Source organism: Sardina pilchardus, chromosome 14 (genome assembly GCF_963854185.1).
Source record: "Sardina pilchardus chromosome 14, fSarPil1.1, whole genome shotgun sequence".
Taxonomy (NCBI): domain Eukaryota; kingdom Metazoa; phylum Chordata; class Actinopteri; order Clupeiformes; family Clupeidae; genus Sardina; species Sardina pilchardus.
The window spans coordinates 18,562,555-18,574,340 of NC_085007.1; the positions used below are offsets into that span (position 1 = coordinate 18,562,555).

Below are 11,786 nucleotides of genomic sequence, written 5' to 3' on the forward strand. Positions count from 1 at the left end.
TTGAACTACTTTTCTCTCTTGAAGTATGGGTTATGAGGTAGAAGTTTTCCTCACTTGTGCTTTCACCAAATGCAGATACATTTTGGCCAATTGTGTTATGAAAGTAACAGCTTCTAAATATTATAATAGCAAAGAAATAGTAGAAAATTCTGCGTTGCTAACATCTGTCCTCGTAGTGCTTTCATTACCTAAAATTAAGCTGCCCCACCCCACTTTGGTTTTAAAGACACCCAAGAGAGGAGGAGAGAGTTTCTATTCTGGCCAAGACATGACCAAGATTCTCCATTCACCAACTGGGACATTCCAAGTCACCAACTTCTCTGATTCAACTTCCTTAACATCAACTTCCCTAACCTCAGAAAATATCAATACAATTTATCTCCCACTCTATACATGGGATGATTTGTTCAGAGATTCAAAGTGAATTTAGGTTGAAAGGGTAACACAGTGACCACTAGAGGGTAATACAGTTTACAAAGTTTTTCTATTAGGTGGAGTGTCACTGAGCTAAGCTCAGTGAGAAATAAATAAAGTAGGCCTATAAATGAAAAGAAAATGGCAAGAACCAAACAGCTCTTTGGGCATTGCCAATTGTTAAACTTTTTTTCACTGTATTGTCTGATCATCATCAAAGGCTAGCCTATCATAAAAATGTTCACAAAATATGCATGAACTACTCTGCAGACCAATCTCTAACTGGGTGTTGTTAAATAAATCTCAATGTTTTAATCATCGAACTATAACAACTATTCACTAAACCATCTGATCCTAACAACACTCCAGTTATGCACGTTATATGATATGCGCATTGTTCATGTCATGGATCATCTACACCCCTTGCTTTTATATGCACCCCTTGATTTTTGCTATCACACACACTCAAACACATGAGTGGGCTACATAGGTAGGCCTGTAGGGCACTAGGTAGGCCTACAAGCAGGGGAAAGAGAGAGAGAGAGAGAGAGAGAGAGAGAGAGAGAGAGAGAGAGAGAAATTTAACAGTAATCCTTTGAGATCATTAATCCCAGAGTAGCCTATCACAGTTGCCATAGCATTTCTGGAGTACTTTATTGTATTGTACTTCATATAATTATTAAGATCAGTAGCCTAACAAAAACGGGAATATCATTTGTGGGTGATATTAGCAAATCAGAATAGCCTAATATTGTGATGACGTTTGACCATAATCCTAAAACAAACAAAAAGGAAAACATCCTTAAAACAAAAATACAACATCTGCTATTACATTTGTGTGAATAAATTCTAGGATGGTTCATGAACATTTAAACATGAAACTTTGTAATCATTAGCAAACTATACGAAGAGACTGAAGTGTAGAACAGGAAGGAACAATACTCACTTTTGACTTGTTTCCGGACGGACTGTAACACCGAGACTCAGGAGGGCAGCAAGCAACATGGCGTTCAATTTTGGCGGCGCTGCCGCAGCAAATCCTGCTAGTAAGTTGGTCTGCATAACGTTACTGTTAAAGCCAGAGTGAATTTGGCAATAATATGATTTGGGAATTAATCATGATGTGAAAATTGTAAGGGGGACTTATCTATCAATTTTGTCATCTGATAAACTACCGATCGGCAGATAAGAGCTAACTTTAGCTGGTAGAAACAGATGCTAATTCACATTTTTTACGAGCCTTTGGATGTACAACTAGTGTAGGTAGCCTAATTTCTATTTGTGTAGAGATTCTGTCATCATTTAGAGACCTGTTAAACAAATATCCTTTACCTATGTGTCTGACATTTCGAACTGAGATAGCATGACGTTTTGTTTGTGTTAAATAAGTTTTGCCTAACAACGTCAACGTCAACGTTACTGGAAACAAATGTCAAGCAGAGAAATAACGTTGCCTATATTTTACTGTTATTAGAATACTTTTACTTTCCTTTTTTGCATGATTACTTCTAGTTGGTGGACTTGTTTGATTGTCGCAGTTACATTTGAACTGTTAGAGAAAATGTTGATTTGCGGAGCTAACAACGTCAGCTTGTCAACGCTATGTCCATTGGTAGCTTCCTACATCCATGTTCCCATTTGCATTGCATGTTTTCAGGCATGATTTCATGTTATATTTTGTTATCACTCAAGGCACTTCAGGATTTTCATTTGGTTCATTCGCTGCCAAAACAACAGCGCCCACTGCATTTGGTTTTGGTGCTCCCACAACAGCTACAGCTGCTTCCGGATTCGGTAGTAAGTTCATGTCTCCTATCCTCATTTCAAAATTCTAGTAAACACCGTAGTCAACCCCCCCGCCATCTGTATTCAGACGGCTTTTTATAAAAACTAGAATACAGTATAAGTATAGGCCTAAACTTGGATACCAGGCTGGATTGGTTTGCTCATGTTGTAGGTGAGTGGGATATAATCTGCCAGAGGCTCGGCCCCAACACCCACCTTCTCAGACACATTGATGTTAGTACCTGGTGTTGAGAGACTCCTCACCATTGGATCTTTAAGACATAATCCCCTTTACATACCCATTGGAATAATCCATTGTTTAAGTGCATTAAAAGATAACTTTAGATTATGTTTATTTTGTATTTATATAGTTTGACACACTTGTGTTTTACGTTGTTTGGATAGTCTGAGACTCTTTAGTAAATAGTTTAAACTATATTCAGGCTATTGCTGTCAAAACACTGTAGTCTTGTTCACTCAAACACAAACTCTCCTCAGCCAAAACACTGGATTTGTCATGTCATTGTACTCATCTTACTTAGCATCCATACTTGTCTGACATGAGTGAAAAGTCAGCATTTCCATTCCTCTCAGTGGTTGGCATTTTAGGTTGCACATTCATCCCGGAAAGTATCCACATGTCTTCATTTCATCGGCTCTCTGTTCTAGGACAAATAGGACTTGGGACCCTGTCTGGATAACTTGATAGGGAAAGGGGGGGGGGGGGGCGGGGGGGCATGGTGAAACTAGTTATCGCTATCTTAATTGGTCATTGCATATACAGTAGTTCAACCAGAATTTTTGTCTAAGCAACATTAAAGCACTCCTCCGCTGTCGCAAGCACACTATTTGTTTATCCAGCAAATAACTATGTCCACAGACAAGGTAGAGTATGTCGCATGATTTTGCGAAAGTATGATGTATTGCGACATCGAAGTAAGTAACCGACTTACTACAGATCCATTACCCGCCGGTCTGGTAAACTTATATAGTGCGGTTATAACCAATAGAGGGCTGCGACGCAAATGCAGAAGTGACGTTCACCCTGTTACGAGTTCATGAACCACTGAAATGGTTTTGGAAACATTATTTTAAGGTCCAAAAAACTCTTTAGTGTTGCTTTATGATGATGACACTCTCTTATCAACACGCTCTGCTCCACCGATGACATACAGATGATTTTGCAGTACATCTCGTGTTTTGTGCCGAAATGAACAATTCAGCTTATACATCTTTAAAAAGCCTATCAACTCTTTGTATAATTACACTGAGTAGTGATCATGATTTTATAACTTTCAAAATTACAGGTTTTGGTACAGGGTTCGGTGCTCCTACCACAACTACCACCCAATCCACCGGGTTTAACTTTGGCAACACGACCACAGGTGAGCATGGGTACCTCTGTAATGTGTCTACCCTACAGGAAGTAAATCTCCTTTCCAGTGAATGATAACATAATTTTAGTAAGATTGGATGCTAATTACTGTAAACTATTCACCAAAGCTAGCATACAAGGTAGCTATTGCATATGCAACATATGAAGAAATGTCACAAGATGTCAGAGATGTTACCAGAGAGGTAACTCTGACAATGAAAGTTATTTACATTTTGGATTGTTGCTAATTCATGCGGTTTGGTTATACATTTGGCAGAGTACATGGTATTAAAGCTGGCACATGCTGTTAAAACTTTCCTCAGAAAGCCATCTAACGTTGCTTTTTAGAGAAATACTTCTAACATTATGTTTGTATTCAATCCTGTGTCATTTTTGCTGTCCATTTTCAGCTCTTTCATAATATTGAGTTGAAACATAGCTTAACGTTATGTAATGTAACAACCCCAGCTTGCTAATGCCCTAATTCAGCATGAACAGCAACATAACTTTACATCAAGGACAAGGACCTACATTGACGTACTGCTTGAGGTTTATATTCTTACCGGCTATTTTATGTCCACATTGCCTCCCTTTTGATGTATCAATGCACTTTTGTCCTCAGCCTCATTATTGTCTATATTGTTTTTACTGCTAGAGTGAAACTTTAAGGGCTTAAAGTTCTCAGGCACTTTGCCAGAATTTAGGTGTGGGCCAGGCCTTTTGAACATTTGAAAGTGGATAGTTATATAATGGTGTTCAGGCACAGAAATGTTCCTTGCCTTAAGCGGGGTCCACATTGCACACGCAAATGGCATTGCTGCGCTATGAAACCCATTATTTTGAATGGCTTGCTCGCACGAGAGCTGTTCTGCCGCTGCTCCGAGCAAAGCACATCTCTTACGCTTGCTGTCGTCCAAGTTCAGCCATGTTGAACATTGACTGCAGCGGCGCACTGTAAATAATAGCTGAGCCCAGTGACCAGCATAACAAATATCTTTGGGACATTACCTATGTGTATTACCTGCCTGTATTGACCATTACCAGGAGCAACCTAGTGGCAAGTCTAGCACATGCCGTGTGCAATGTGAAGCCCCCCTTTATGCCTTGTGTAATATCTGGAATCTCATTCTTTAGATATGTAAATGTAGTAGGCCAAGTAAATTTGGTTTTGATTATGCCAAAATGCCCAAAACTGGCCCGAATATCAGCTTCTTATAAAAGTTGGGCGGTGGTGGTGTAGTGGTTAAGGCGCTGGGCTAGCGTGCAGTAGCCTGAAAGTTGTCATTTTAATTCCCGGCTTTCACCGTTATGCCCTTGAGCAAGGCACTTAACCCCAAGTTGCTCTGGGGACCGTAATCCCTTGTAATGTAGTTGACATATGTAAGTCACTTTGGACAAAAAAAGTGTCTTCTAAATGTAATGTAATGTAATAAATAATCAGCTTTCTGGATATGAATGTCAGGTTCTTTCCCCCAACCAAATGCTTCTTTAATATTAATTAATAACAGGTTAGTTGACTGGTTAATGTTAAGTTGCTCATCACTCTGCTTTGTCCTGTTATGATGTGTGCAGCAGAAGAAACAAAGCGTTTGTGCATGACAACCAATAGTGGTGTATTTGGGTAAAGAAAAGAGAAGGGGCTATAATATTTTGTCTTCTCTTTTTTTAGTCATAATTAGCATATAATGACGTCAGTGCCGTCTCCTCGTTATCTATGTCTCAATCGTCAAAAAATGGTTGTCTACGAATATATATCTTGTCGTCATTTTCCTAACACTGCTCTGTACTAACCTTGCTTTTCTCTCTTTCTCTCTGTGTCTTCCCATCTTGCTCTTGCTGGCCCGTTGGCAGGATTTGGGGGGCTGGGTGCTGTCAGCACCACGGCTGGGGGGTTTAGTTTAGGAGGGTTTGGCATTAATGCCAACCCAGCTGCCGTCAACTTTAACGTGGGGGGCTTTGGGGCCCCCCCCACCACCACAACCAGCGTTTTCAATTTCGGCAATAGCATTGCTAGTGCAGGTAGATTTCTCTTATAGTCCACCTGTCAATCATTCCGTGATTGTCAATCATTCCGTGTCCTCTGCACGCAACCGGCCCATTCATATTTTCTGGTAGATTTCTTTTTTGTCACTCATTTTACCAAGGTCTCATCCTTTGAAAGTAGTATTTCAGAATTTCAAAGCCGTTCCGTATTTCAAAGTCTTGTAATTCAGAATGTATTGATAAATGTCTTGGTTGCCTGTTCAGTCCTTTGCATCGTTGTTTGGAGCATCTCATTACCATGTAAAACCAGTAGAGGTCGCCAAAGATTGTGGAGTCTTTGTTTTTATGGCATTATTTCAATGCACGACCCTCCACATACCTGTCTGCCTTCTGCATTGGGAATGCACTGTGATGAAGAGAGTACCTTTCATATTTCCGAAACCTTTTCATAGCGCAAACCGGTGTTTTGTGTGTATGTGTGGTTGTTTATGATTGTCATTGTCACCAAACCTCAATCATCTGATCGCACATGCGTCCACTCCCTCCACCCACCCTCCCACGCCGTTTCTTTGCCCTGCATCACTTCTGAATGTCTGTTGCACAGGCGCATTTGGAGGGTTCGGGACCACCACCACTTCTGCTGCACCCGGGTCGACATTTAGTTTTGCCACACCCTCAAACACTGGAGGTGGGGTGTGTGTGTGTGTGTGTGTGTGTGTGTGTGTGTGTGTGTGTGTGTGTGTGTGTGTGTGTGTGTGTGAGTGAGAGAGAGAGAGAGTATGTGTGTGTGAGAGTCGGTGTTTGTGTGTCTGTGTCTGTGTGTGAACACTGTAAAGACAAATATTTAGATGATGCTCTGTCACCCCGTTCCCCCCCTCTCCGAAGCGTTCAGCCCCTCCTAATAAACTGCTCTGAACTAGACTGTAGTAAGAACTCCCACAACCTCCCTTCTGCCACAGCTCTCTCTGTTGTAGTGGCCTTCACCTCCGTATTGACCCTTACAGTACCTTCTGCTGTGGTGCCTTCATGGCGCTCCCATTGTAACCGCCGTGTGTCTGCTGTTACAGGTGGCTTGTTTGGGAATCCTCAGAACAAGGGCTTTGGCTTCTCCTCCGGTCTGGGCGCAGGGGCACCGGCGCAGGCCGGCTTTGGCGCGGGCTTGACCGGGGCCGGGCTGGGCTTTGGAAACTTCAACCTGCCAGGGCAACAGCAGCAGCAAGGTGAGGTCTCAAAACACCAGCCCTGGGCAATGGTGTGTTGGTGTTTTGTTGCTGACAGGGAAAGCATGTTTTTGCTAGCGTGTTGTCCTCAGCAAAACATAATGGAATTTAGCATCTGATATGATCTAGATCGCAGATGATGTGAACGAGGAGAAGCGCTGCAGATGAAATTGATCTTGGCTCTCAGAGGGGAAAGAAAAGAATTCTGTTGGCAATCTGATGTGCACAAACATCAAGCTGGACCTTCATTTGTGTGTGTGTGTGTGTGTGTGTGTGTGTGTGTGTGTGTGTGTGTGTGACAGGAGGTCTTTTTGGGCAGCAAGCCCAGGCTCCAGCACAGTCCAACCAGCTCATAAACACAGCCAGTGCCCTGTCGGCGCCCACCCTGCTGGGTGATGAACGCGATGCCATCCTGGCCAAGTGGAACCAGCTGCAGGCGTTCTGGGGCACGGGCAAGGGCTTCTTCAACAACAACATCCCCCCGGTGGACTTCACCCAGGAAAACCCCTTCTGCAGGTTCAAGGTAGGCTCACCGGAGCGGAATTTCGATTAGTTTTTCCCTGGCAGACATGAAGGTCTCGGCGACCCTGAGAACTGAACTGGTATGCAGTGTCTGGAAAATTTCAGGCTTGCACTGGTGTTACATCGATGAAATATGTATATTTGTTTTGCAGTTATTGTTCCATTTCTGTGTCTCTAAAGAACTTGTTTTCTTTTCGCTGATGCTTTGTGTTTTTAGCAGACCACTGCATAGTGCATACAGTATAATGGTGCTTATAATTGAGTTATTTTAGCCGCCGGTGTGTTAACAAAACATTTCATGTATATTTTCTTTCCCTTCCACACACTCGGCATTGGGCATAAATTTAAGTGTGTGTGTGTTTGTGTGTGTTTCCATGTGTTCACCCTCAGGCAGTGGGCTACAGCTGTACTCCAGGGAGTAAGGACGAGGATGGGCTTCTGGTCCTGGTGTTGAACAGGAAGGAGGCGGACGTTAGGGCCCAGCAGCAGCAGCTGGTCGAGTCCCTGCACAAGGTGCTGGGAGGACACCAGAACCTCTCCGTCAATGTGGAGGCTGTCAAAACCCTGCCCGACGACCAGTGAGCACTTTCCCTCTGTCCCAGTTCTCTTTCCACCAGTCTCGCAGTCCAGAGTGTGTGTGCACATCTAAGAGATTAGTCTCTGTCTGTCTTAGTGTTGCCACAATACCAAAATGATGTCTTCGACACGATACGATGCCATGCCTAAGATGCCACAGAAAAATATAGAATTAGCCTATTACACAACAGAATGTTTTTTAAAGAAAAAACTGATAACAAATACTCATAAATAAAATAAATAAATAAAATCCCATTGAATTTAAGTATCTTAAATTGCAGATACTAACAAAATGGGGTAGCATACCGTTTTAAATTTATGGGTGTGCATCAACACTAGTGTGGGTTTATCACTGACTTAGTCACCAGGGAAGTTTCCAGGTGTTGCTGTATGTGTGAATGTGTACAATATCAGATGACTTTCACGTCTGAGACGTAGTAAGGTAACAACACACTGCTCTCTGCTCGTGTGTGTTCCTTGCAGGACGGAGGTCATCATCTACTTGGTGGAGCGCTCGCCTAATGGCACGTCCAAGCGGGTTCCGGCCAGCACGCTGTTCAGCTTCGCGGAGCAGGTCAACGTCAAGGCCCACTTCCAGCAGCTGGGCGTGCTGATGTCCCTCACGCGCACGGCCCTCTCCCCAGCCCAGCTCAAGCAGCTGCTCCAGAACCCGCCTGCAGGTGAGACACGGCCACTGCAGCCAATGCGCCGTCTGACCTGCTTGTACTGTCTACAAATACTTACGAAGTATCTAAAACATGTGATTTAAATGTCGTAGGTGTGGATCCAATCATATGGGAACAAGCCAAAGTGGATAATCCTGACGCTGACAAGTAGGTTGAGATCAAATGCCCTTTTTTCCCCCCTGGTTGTCTTTCTTGTTTTGGTATGCATATGGGTTGTAGGAAAAGCCTTACAATCACAGTTTTGCGAGTCTGTATGTTGTTTAGAAGTGTAACAACGATGCTCTGCGTTAAGTCTGTCAGTAGTACTGAATAACAAGAATGCCCTGTGTCAATTTTTGTCAGTAGAACTGAATAGCAACGATTGCCCTGTGTTCATTTTGATAGTGAAACTGAATGACAAGTATACTCTGGGTATTTTGCAGGCTGATCCCTGTGCCGATGGTGGGCTTCAAGGAGCTGCTTCGTCGGCTGAAAATCCAAGACCAGATGACCAAACAGCACCAGACCAGAGTTGATGTGAGTGCAGTCCACACATGTACTGTACCTGCTCGGCTTGCTCTCGATTACGACTAAGCCACTTTGGCTAGGCTGCTTAGAAACTGCATCAGATGTGAACTTCTCTAAAGGGTATTTAATGAACGTTTAATTGGGTTGTTCACCAGATAATTGCTAATGACATCAGCGAGCTGCAGAAGAACCAAGCAACCACAGTGGCCAAAATCGCCCAGTATAAGAGGAAGCTGATGGATTTGTCCCACAGAGTGTTGCAGGTAAGATTTGCCAGTTCTCTACCAACACAGCTATTTATCCTGATACTTTTTCAGAAGTGGCTGCTCAGAACAAAGGTAGACTGTTTTTTTTGTTTTTTTCCCCCGTTTATTACAGTTCATGGAAATGTAGCTTTTTGTCAGTGAAAGTCAGGGGAAAGCCAGGGGATTTGGCAGGAGAAACCTGAAAACCCCATCTGTGTCTGTTTCAAATTTGATTTGTGGACCCTGATATTTTGTGTCTTAAATGGTAAAATTGCTTGAACTTTTGACCTTTTGGTTTCTTATCTTTGGGCATTATGTGCAAATGTGGGTTTTTCCAAATATTTTCCAAAGCTAAAGCAAACCCCTTGCTGGTGTGCTTGGCTCTGCAATTTCTGTATTTTTAAAATACATTGTAGAGAATAAAGGCTAAATGGTTTGATAGTTGCTCACTTGAAACTCGGGGATCGTTGGATGTAATTGAACAAATCCTTTGAGGGTGTTGTCAGAGATTCAGCTTTATTTATGTTTGCGTGTGTTCTGGCCAGGTGCTGATAAAACAGGAGATCCAGAGGAAGAGTGGCTACGCCATCCAAGTGGACGAGGAGCACCTCCGCGTGCAGCTGGACACCATCCAGTCTGAACTCAACGCCCCGACTCAGTTTAAGGTGAGCCATGCAGAACTGCTCACTTTCCCCTGCCCCCCCTCCTCCCTCAAGTGCTGTGTTGTCTATGTGCTCACTTTCTGTGTTTTCTAACTGGCCCCCCCCCCCCCCCCAGCACTATATTTTACCCAATACACGACCCTCCTCCAGTGCTGTGTTTTCTAACTGCTCACTTTCCCCTGCCCCCCCAAAGCAGTATATTTTACCCAATACACGACTGAACCCTCCTCCAGTGCTGTGTTTTCTGAGGGTATTTGACATGAAAAAGATATGACGTCAACTGAATATATAGTTCAGCCGATATAGAGGTAGACTGTTGGTGCGAGCGACTGTTGGGGTTCATTTTGTGCATTTGTGTCGTGTGTTTCCAGGGCAGGCTGAACGAGCTGATGTCCCAGATCCGCATGCAGAACCACTTTGGTTCGGTGCGCTCCGAGGAGAGGTACAGCGTGGATGCCGATCTGCTTAGAGAGATCAAACAGGTACGTCTGAAGGGCAGAGGGAGGAATAGGCATACAGTGGTATATTGGCACCTTGGCCTTGAGCGTCTCCTCAACTGATTGAAAAAGTCCCTTTGCTGGCTAGTTTCCCAGTGCCACGGAAGCGCTAGCCTTTCATTTTGCGGTGACATGTAAAGGTTAAAGGCGCAGTCAGTGATTGGGCGGAAAGTCGTGTATGTTTGTGTTCATGTTTAAATTAATTAGCAGATGCTTTTGTCCAAAACAAAGTACATTATATATTTTTTTTACCATTGACCAAACAAAACATGCCAGAGAAGTAGCTCGTTTTTGTTAAGGGGACAGGCTGCTCCCCACTTTGAAGGCAGCCCAGGCTCTGAAAACTGGAAAGAAGCGTTCTCACACAATGGGCAGCTAGCGGTTGTGAGGAGCTGATTGCTGAATGTGACAAAAAAAATGTAAGGGCTTGAAATCGTGTATGATAGTGGCACCCTTAATGTCCAAGTTCAGTACAACGTTTCGCTGGCGCTGGACAATGGAAGCCTACAGCTCCGCAACATCAGTCAGCAGCAATTTGATTTGGTTGAGCAACACTTGTTGCCTGGACTGGCTTAGCAGTGTGTTGGTAATGGGAGAATAATGAATAAATCTGTGTCTGTATGTCGACTAAACCCTAAAACCGGTTGTGTTTTCAACAGCATCTGAAACAGCAACAGGAGGGTCTAAGCCACCTGATTGGTGTCATTAAAGATGATATGGAAGACATCAAACTCATCGAGCATGGTCTCCACGACAGCGTTCACATACGAGGGGGCAAACTGAGCTGACAGTCTCGTACGCACACATACAGACGCCCTGGAAGCTCAACCTTCAGACTTCTCCATCCTTAACAATAAACTTTTGATAATGTGAAAAATATCCATGCAGGTCAAGTGCCTTGTTAAGAATGTTTTGGTGGGAATGGTATCGAGGTTGGTCAATTCAGACATATTTGGTCAGGATTGACGTGAGAACCTGCTTTTATTTATTCGATGGGTTTACCGTTTACTGCATTCCAACCATCTCTGATTCAGAATACAACTCCTCTTGTCTATTTTGATATACGGTGGGGCCTAAACTTTCAGTCTGAGAGGTAGAGGTTTTTTTTTTAAAGGTCACAGGCAATGGTAGGCAATACGAAATTGGAGAAGAACCCTTGTAGTTTTGCCATGATTATTCTGTAAATACATGTTTTATTGCATTTAAATCTGTGTTTTATGTACGATAATTGGCAGGAAAATGAGCGTGTGTTGGTTAAATAAAGATGTAGAGGTTGTAATACTTTAAGACTCTTTTTGATTTATTTTCATGTGA

At 43.2% G+C, this 11,786-nt stretch overlaps 1 protein-coding gene across 2 annotated transcripts; it reads left to right on the top strand.

Moving 5' to 3' along the window:
• The first annotated feature begins 1,348 nt into the window (after nucleotides 1–1,348).
• On the top strand, nucleotides 1,349–11,753 carry nup54 (nucleoporin 54). 2 transcript variants are annotated; one of them, XM_062554363.1, is made up of 14 exons: nucleotides 1,349–1,460; nucleotides 2,107–2,211; nucleotides 3,507–3,584; nucleotides 6,162–6,245; nucleotides 6,625–6,777; nucleotides 7,080–7,300; nucleotides 7,690–7,877; nucleotides 8,359–8,555; nucleotides 8,654–8,708; nucleotides 8,984–9,077; nucleotides 9,224–9,331; nucleotides 9,859–9,978; nucleotides 10,347–10,457; nucleotides 11,132–11,753. In XM_062554363.1, exons 1-14 carry the CDS (start codon nucleotides 1,418–1,420, stop codon nucleotides 11,258–11,260), a joined length of 1,686 nt encoding a protein of 561 aa, XP_062410347.1. In that variant the 5' UTR covers nucleotides 1,349–1,417; the 3' UTR covers nucleotides 11,261–11,753. The 2 variants fall into 2 exon arrangements, with proteins under 2 accessions (XP_062410347.1, XP_062410348.1); XM_062554364.1 differs by lacking the exon at nucleotides 6,162–6,245.
• Nucleotides 11,754–11,786: the final 33 nt, after the last annotated feature.